Source organism: Pristiophorus japonicus, unplaced genomic scaffold, assembly GCF_044704955.1.
Source record: "Pristiophorus japonicus isolate sPriJap1 unplaced genomic scaffold, sPriJap1.hap1 HAP1_SCAFFOLD_175, whole genome shotgun sequence".
Classification (NCBI taxonomy): Eukaryota; Metazoa; Chordata; class Chondrichthyes; family Pristiophoridae; genus Pristiophorus; species Pristiophorus japonicus.
The window spans coordinates 1,371,389-1,380,337 of NW_027251434.1; the positions used below are offsets into that span (position 1 = coordinate 1,371,389).

Here is an 8,949-nt window from a genome sequence, read left to right on the forward strand (position 1 = left end):
CCATCCCCACAATCACTCCGCTTGTTCTCTGCAGTCTCCTTTCAATAGCTACAATATCCTTTCAATTCCGTTATATGGAACAGCGATGTTCCCTCAGCCTTGACCACCGATGGCGAAACGCTCGAAGAACTGCGACACACGGAATGGATTCCTTATCGAGGACCCCAAGGTACAACCTGAAGGTTCAAACCTTCCTCGCAAACAGTGGACAACCATCAACCGGCTCAGAACCGGTCACGGTCGATGCTGTCACCTCCTCCATAGATGGAAGATTAAAGCCTCCCCATCATGTGACTGTGGACCTCCTAATCACACCCTGGAGCCCATAGAATCATAGAAATTTACAGCACAGAAGGAGGCCATTCGGCCCATCGTGTCCGCGCCGGCCAACAAAAAGCTATTCAGCCTAATCCCACTTTCCAGCTCTCGGTCCGTAGCCCCGTAGGTTACGGCACTTCAGGTGCACATCCAGGTATTTTTTAAATGTGGTGAGGGTTTCTGCCTCTACCACCCTTTCAAGCCGTGAGTTCCTGACCCCCACCTCCCTCAAATCTCCTCTAAATCTCCAACGATTACTTTAAATCTATGCAATAAAGGCAAATATCCCGTGTGCCTTCTTAACCACCTTATCCACCTGGCCTGCTCCCTTCAGGGATCTGTGGACCTGCACTCCCAGGTCCCTTTGTTCCTCTACACTTCTCAGTGTCCTACCATTTAATGTGTATATTCCCTCGCCTTGTTAGACCTCCCCAAAAGCATTACCTCACACTTCTCCGGATTGAATTCCATTTGCCACTGCTCTGCCCACCTGACCAGTTCATTAATATATTCCTGCAGTCTACAGCTTTCTTCTTCATTATCAACCATGCAGACAGTTTTTCTATCATCTACAAACTTCTTAATCATACCCCCTACATTCAAGTCTAAATAATTGATATACACCACAAAAAGCAAGGGACCCAGCACTGAGCCCTGCGGAACCCCACTGGAAACATCCTTCCCACCACAAAAACATCCATCAACCATTACTCTTTGCTTTCTGCCTCTGAGCCTATTTTGGATCCAACTTGCCACTTTGCCCTGGGTTCCATGGGCTTTTACTTTCGTGACCAGTCTGCCACCTTATCAAAAACTTTGCTAAAATCCATATGCACTATATCATCCTATCATAGGCAGTCCCTCGGGATCGAGGAAGACCCACCTCCACTCCTGAAGTGAGTTCTTTGGTGGCTGAACAGTCCGATACAAGAGCCACGCACTCTGTCACAGGTGGGACAGATAGTGGTTGAGGGAACACATTGCATGTACATCAAACACACTGCCTGCATCGGCCCTCCTTCTTACCTCCTAAAAAATGTAATCAAGTTAGTCAGACACGACCTTCCCTTAACAAATCCGTGCTCACTGTCCCAGATTAATCCGTATCATTGGGCACTGCACTCAAAGGGAATTGGCAGGCGGCCTACACGATATCTACACTGTTACACCGGAAGCCTTGGCCTGGATATCCAACTTAGATATTGTTGACATTTGATTTGCTTTGCTACTACTTTACGAAAGAAGAAGAATCCAGTTCTGAGCAGAACTGTACACACAATTCTATGTCCAGTCGTACAAATGATTCATAAAGTGGTAGAATCACCTCACTATTCCGGCTCCAGATTCAAAACATCCTTCAAAAGTCATGACATTGAAAAAGGTAAAGAGGACCTTGGGCGAACAGTTGGATGGGTGGAGAACATCCCAGGGAGTGAGAGTCAGCTGTACAAAGCCCTTCCCCACACCCACATTCAGGCACCGTACCACAGGAGGGATTCCTGCCCTTGGAGGGAGTACAATGAATGGGATTGGGCCCCTGTGCTCAGAGCTTAGAGTACGATAGGTATAGGTAGCATAGAATCATAGAATAATACAGCACAGAGGAGGACTTTGGGCCCACTGTGGTTGTGCCGGCTCTTTGAAAGAGCAATCTGATTAAACCCCCTGCTCTTTCCCCAATTTAATTAAACCCCCTGCTCTTTCCCCAATCTGATTAAACCCCCTGCTCTTTCCCCAATCTGATTAAACCCCCTGCTCTTTCCCCAATCTGATTAAACCCCCTGCTCTTTCCCCAATCTGATTAAACCCCTGCTCTTTCCCCGATCTGATTAAACCCCCTGCTCTTTCCCCAATCTGATTAAACCCCCTGCTCTTTCCCCAATCTGATTAAACCCCTGCTCTTTCCCCAATCTGATTAAACCCCCTGCTCTTTCCCCAATCTGATTAAACCCCTGCTCTTTCCCCAATCTGATTAAACCCCCTGCTCTTTCCCCAATCTGATTAAACCCCCTGCTCTTTCCCCGATCTGATTAAACCCCTGCTCTTTCCCCAATCTGATTAAACCCCTGCTCGTTCCCCAATCTGATTAAACCCCCTGCTCTTTCCCCGATCTGATTAAACCCCCTGCTCTTTCCCCAATCTGATTAAACCCCCTGCTCTTTCCCCAATCTGATTAAACCCCCTGCTCTTTCCCCAATCTGATTAAACCCCCTGCTCTTTCCCCGATCTGATTAAACCCCCTGCTCTTTCCCCAATCTGATTAAACCCCTGCTCTTTCCCCAATCTGATTAAACCCCCTGCTCTTTCCCCAATCTGATTAAACCCCCTGCTCTTTCCCCGATCTGATTAAACCCCTGCTCTTTCCCCAATCTGATTAAACCCCTGCTCTTTCCCCAATCTGATTAAACCCCCTGCTCTTTCCCCGATCTGATTAAACCCCCTGCTCTTTCCCCAATCTGATTAAACCCCTGCTCTTTCCCCGATCTGATTAAACCCCCTGCTCTTTCCCCAATCTGATTAAACCCCTGCTCTTTCCCCAATCTGATTAAACCCCCTGCTCTTTCCCCAATCTGATTAAACCCCCTGCTCTTTCCCCGATCTGATTAAACCCCCTGCTCTTTCCCCAATCTGATTAAACCCCCTGCTCTTTCCCCGATCTGATTAAACCCCCTGCTTTTTCCCCAATCTGATTAAACCCCCTGCTCTTTCCCCGATCTGATTAAACCCCCTGCTCTTTCCCCAATCTGATTAAACCCCCTGCTCTTTCCACAATCTGATTAAACCCCCTGCTCTTTCCCCAATCTGATTAAACCCCCTGCTCTTTCCCCAATCTGATTAAACCCCCTGCTCTTTCCCCAATCTGATTAAACCCCCTGCTCTTTCCCCGATCTGATTAAACCCCCTGCTTTTTCCCCAATCTGATTAAACCCCCTGCTCTTTCCCCAATCTGATTAAACCCCCTGTTCTTTCCCCAATCTGATTAAACCGCTGCTCTTTCCCCAATCTGATTAAACCCCCTGTTCTTTCCCCAATCTGATTAAACCCCCTGTTCTTTCCCAAATCTGATTAAACCCCTGCTCTTTCCCCAATCTGATTAAACCCCTGCTCTTTCCCCAATCTGATTAAACCCCTGCTCTTTCCCCGATCTGATTAAACCCCCTGCTTTTTCCCCAATCTGATTAAACCCCCTGCTCTTTCCCCAATCTGATTAAACCCCTGCTCTTTCCCCAATCTGATTAAACCCCCTGCTCTTTCCCCAATCTGATTAAACCCCCTGCTCTTTCCCCAATCTGATTAAACCCCCTGCTCTTTCCCCAATCTGATTAAACCCCCTGCTCTTTCCCCAATCTGATTAAACCCCCTGCTCTTTCCCCAATCTGATTAAACCCCCTGCTCTTTCCCCGATCTGATTAAACCTCTGCTCTTTCCCCAATCTGATTAAACCCCCTGCTCTTTCCCCAATCTGATTAAACCCCCTGCTCTTTCCCCAATCTGATTAAACCCCTGTTCTTTCCCCGATCTGATTAAACCCCCTGCTCTTTCCCCAATCTGATTAAACCCCCTGCTCTTTCCCCAATCTGATTAAACCCCCTGCTCTTTCCCCAATCTGATTAAACCCCCTGCTCTTTCCCCAATCTGATTAAACCCCCTGCTCTTTCCCCAATCTGATTAAACCCCCTGCTCTTTCCCCGATCTGATTAAACCCCCTGCTCTTTCCCCAATCTGATTAAACCCCCTGCTCTTTCCCCAATCTGATTAAACCCCTGCTCTTTCCCCGATCTGATTAAACCCCTGCTCTTTCCCCAATCTGATTAAACCCCCTGCTCTTTCCCCAATCTGATTAAACCCCCTGTTCTTTCCCCAATCTGATTAAACCCCCTGCTCTTTCCCCAATCTGATTAAACCCCCTGCTCTTTCCCCAATCTGATTAAACCCCCTGCTCTTTCCCCAATCTGATTAAACCCCTGCTCTTTCCCCGATCTGATTAAACCCCCTGCTTTTTCCCCAATCTGATTAAACCCCCTGCTCTTTCCCCACTCTGATTAAACCCCTGCTCTTTCCCCAATCTGATTAAACCCCCTGCTCTTTCCCCAATCTGATTAAACCCCCTGCTCTTTCCCCAATCTGATTAAACCCCCTGCTCTTTCCCCAATCTGATTAAACCCCCTGCTCTTTCCCCAATCTGATTAAACCCCTGCTCTTTCCCCGATCTGATTAAACCCCCTGCTTTTTCCCCAATCTGATTAAACCCCCTGCTCTTTCCCCAATCTGATTAAACCCCCTGCTCTTTCCCCAATCTGATTAAACCCCCTGCTCTTTCCCCAATCTGATTAAACCCCTGCTCTTTCCCCAATCTGATTAAACCCCCTGCTCTTTCCCCAATCTGATTAAACCCCTGCTCTTTCCCCAATCTGATTAAACCCCTGCTCTTTCCCCGATCTGATTAAACCCCCTGCTCTTTCCCCAATCTGATTAAACCCCCTGCTCTTTCCCCGATCTGATTAAACCCCCTGCTCTTTCCCCAATCTGATTAAACCCCTGCTCTTTCCCCAATCTGATTAAACCCCTGCTCTTTCCCCAATCTGATTAAACCCCTGCTCTTTCCCCAATCTGATTAAACCCCCTGCTCTTTCCCCAATCTGATTAAACCCCCTGCTCTTTCCCCAATCTGATTAAACCCCTGCTCTTTCCCCGATCTGATTAAACCCCCTGCTCTTTCCCCAATCTGATTAAACCCCTGCTCTTTCCCCGATCTGATTAAACCCCCTGCTCTTTCCCCAATCTGATTCAACCCCCTGCTCTTTCCCCAATCTGATTCAACCCCTGCTCTTTCCCCAATCTGATTAAACCCCCTGCTCTTTCCCCAATCTGATTAAACCCCCTGCTCTTTCCCCAATCTGATTAAACCCCCTGCTCTTTCCCCAATCTGATTAAACCCCCTGCTCTTTCCCCAATCTGATTAAACCCCCTGCTCTTTCCCCAATCTGATTCAACCCCCTGCTCTTTCCCCAATCTGATTAAACCCCTGCTCTTTCCCCGATCTGATTAAACCCCTGCTCTTTCCCCAATCTGATTAAACCCCCTGCTCTTTCCCCGATCTGATTAAACCCCCTGCTCTTTCCCCAATCTGATTAAACCCCCTGCTCTTTCCCCGATCTGATTAAACCCCTGCTCTTTCCCCAATAGCCCTACAAATTTCTCATTGTCTAGTATTCATTCAACTCCATTTTGAAAGTTACGATTGAATCTGCTTTCAGTGCGTTCCACATCATAACAACTCGCTGCGTAAAATAAATCTCCTCATCTCCCCTCTGGTTTATGGCCCATGGCCATAAATCTGTGTCTCCAGTTACCGATCCTTCTGCCAGTGAAAACTGTTTCTCCTTATCGACTTTATCAAAAGCCCTCATCATTCTGAACCCCTCTATCAAATCTCCCTTTAACCTTCTCTGCTCCCAGGGAAGAATCCTAGCTTCTCGACATAACTGAAATCCCTGATCCTGGCACCGTTCGAGTTAATCCCCTCTGCACCCTCTCCAATCCTATTCAAAGTATGCTGCCTCGAACTGAGTACATTACTCCAGCTCAGGTCTAATCAGTGATTTATAAAAGATTATCATAACTTCCTTGCTTTTGTACTCCATTCCTCTATTTATAAAACCCAGGAACCTATGCACTGAGCAGCCTTCTCAACATCTGCTGCCAGGCAGTTCTGCTGATGCATCAGGTGCTCTGGAAAAAAGGCAGTTTAGAGATGATCGCATTTGGGGGAGAGCAATGAATGTTAACACAATACACAGTACATTACCCACTCCTCCTACAACATGCCCATGGCTTTACACACTGGGGAAGATCAGAATGGCAGCTTTCCCTTTGTATGCTGGGAGCTGCCATGTCGAATGTCCACCGTGCAATTTGCCCTTGCAGCATCATCCCTTTTGTCTCTCGAATCTCTCCTGCCTGCCACCCTCTCACAGACCTTCCCTGTTGTTCATTCCTCCCCTCCCCACTTTCCCTGCCTCTGCACTCGCTTCAAAGCATGTTACATCTCCTACCTTGTCTGCTTCTGACGGAAGGACATGGACCTGAAAGGTTAACTCTGCTTCTCTCTGCACAGATGCTGCCTGACCTGCTGCGTGTTTCCAGCATTGTGTTTTTATTTGCAGAATGCCTGCACCGAATGACCATTTGGGGGGAACGCTGCTAGCTGTGTGTGTGCCTGAAGGAAGGTTACTCACCCCCCAGCCTCATCCTGCTCCAAGTCCCGAGGTTCACTGACAGAATGCCGCCGCTCTTTCCTGCGTTCCTGCTTCACGTCGCTTGGGTCCATTTTTGGCTGCGTCGGTTCCTGTTTCGCCTCCGTCTGCTCGCGCCGGGCCACGGCTGGCTGCGTTGGCGGAGTGCTGCTCCGATCTAACCGCGCAGGGCCCACCTCCTCCCTCTCCTGTCGCGCGGCCTTCTTGGCGGCCTGTGGTCTGTGTTCCGCCCGCTCGGCTCTCGCCTCGGAAAGTCCTTCAATCATTTCGTACTTTGCCTGCTGTTTCACGGGCCGTGTTTCCGTCACTGCCACTGACTGTTCGGGCGGAGGCAGCCTCGATTCGGACAGCATTCGGCGACTCAGCATGGGCGTGGCCGGCTGCTGTTGCACCATGAAGGCAAGCTTGTTCTCCATCCGCTCCAACTAAAGGCCAGAAACATCAGAATATTAATGTAGACATCCCGTCCCTTGGAGTGCGCACTGCCAGTGTTGGGGCGCTGGCTACAATCAGGGGGCAGGAGACTATGTTCAATGCTCGCAGTCCCGACACCAAAAAGGGATACCAATCCACCCTGCTCATCCACTGTGCCAGTAGCTACATAACAACATTAGAAATAGGAGCAGGAGTCGGCCATTCGGCCCCTCGAGCCTGCTCCACCATTCAATACCATCATGGCTGATCCGATCATGGACCCAGCTCCACTTCCCCACCCGCTCCCCATAACCCTTCACTCCCTTATCGCTCAAAAATCTATCTCCTCCTTAAATATATTCAATGACCCAGCCTCCCCAGCTCTCTGGGGTAGAATTCCGAAGATTCACGAGTCTCAGAGAGAAGAAATTCCTCCTCATCTCCATTTTAAATGGGTGGCCCCTTATTCAAATCAATCGCAGATAAAATAAAATGGAAACGGGAGGGAGCAGAGGGAGGCGATAGGCCAGACCCTCAGCACACAGAATGCTCCAGGATTGTCCCACCTCTCACTTACACTTCATCCTACTGTTGCCACAGCAACGCCGCCATTTCCAGAATGACTCGCGCACTCCTTCCACATCAGCGGCAGTCTTGTGTGACACCCAAAAACACAGGGCTACGGGGAGAGCACAGGGCAGTCACACAGTGTGTCCATTGTACAACCAGTCCTATAATCTCTTTATCACTGTGTGACCGCGGCAGAGAGGCAGGCCATTGGCCTGCCCCCTGGTTTTGACGTTGTGCTGTGTCTGAGGGTTATTGCTGGGTCCAGAGTTTCTCTGATCCACACCCGTGGTTTGTGCTTCATCCTATTCACACTCTTCCCATTTCATTTCTCTTTCTATCTTCAGTCATTTGCTGTGGGGAAGAGGGATGGCTATTTTAGGCTGGGATAAGGTTTCCCATTGGCGGGCAGCGAGACAGTGAGGGCCAGTGGACTATTGCACCATGAGGCAAGGCTGGTCCTGGTCTGAGCTGATACCAACACCACTCACAACACACAAACACACTCGGGCCCAATTCCCGGCTGTAATCAGCAGCTCTGCCCCTCTCCCTGGCCCAGGGGCATTTAACGCTTTCAGTGCTGCCAACTACCGGGCAACTGGACCTGGATTAGTGCCTGAGCTGGCACACCATGCCCAGGACGGACCTGTGCCATCGGTGATCTCTGCTACCAGCCTCCACATTGTTATTCTCATCTTCTCCGCCATTCACGCCCTATCTACAGTCATCTTTTGTTTCCTAACTTGTGCTATTACCATCGCTAATTCGGCCCGTCATCCCTTTTGTCTCTCTAATCTCTCCTGCCTTCCACCCTCTCGCAGACCTTCCCTTTGGTTCTTCCCTCCCCCTCCCCCTTTCAGGGCCCCAGCACTTCCTGAACAATCTGTGACATCTCGAACTATGTCCAGTTCTGACCAAGGGTCACCGAGCCGAAACGTTAACTCTGTTTCTGTCTGTACAGATGCTGTCTGACCCACTGAGTATTGCAGCATTTTCTGTTTTTATCCCACATTGTGATTGTCTGCAGATACCATCCAAAGATGTGTTTGGAAATATGGCGAGCCGTGGCGTTTGGCCGGGCCTACCGTGGTGAGCCGTCGCAGTGAGCTGAATCTCTCCTCCCAAGTCGCCGCTGCTTTGCGAAAGGCCTCGTGCCGTTTGATGAGCTGCTCCACCTCATCCACACTGTTCCCCAGCTGGTTACTGCCGACCAGACGCTCCTGGGTGCTGAGCCATGATTCTGCCACCACCGCTTCCTGCGCAAACTGGTGCACCTCCAGCACTGAGGAGAGGCCAGAGCTCAGGTCAAACATCGCCCCGCACACAGCGGCTCACCACCACGCCCCAAGCACAGCAAGAGTCGCCAGAAGCTTCCCACAGCGCAAGCCCCCTG

The 8,949-nt window shown here is 49.8% G+C and overlaps 1 protein-coding gene across 1 annotated transcript in view; it reads right to left on the reverse strand.

The window, feature by feature from the left end:
* Positions 1 to 8,949, reverse strand: part of LOC139243604 (spectrin beta chain, non-erythrocytic 4-like) — a 532,459-nt gene that overhangs the window by 493,339 nt on the left and 30,171 nt on the right. Inside the window, exons 6-7 of the mRNA XM_070870800.1 lie at positions 8,642 to 8,838; positions 6,558 to 7,000 (exon numbers count right to left, since the gene is read on the reverse strand). Of these exons, the coding sequence (XP_070726901.1) occupies positions 6,558 to 7,000; positions 8,642 to 8,838 (640 nt within the window). The remainder of the gene's footprint in view (positions 1 to 6,557; positions 7,001 to 8,641; positions 8,839 to 8,949) is intronic.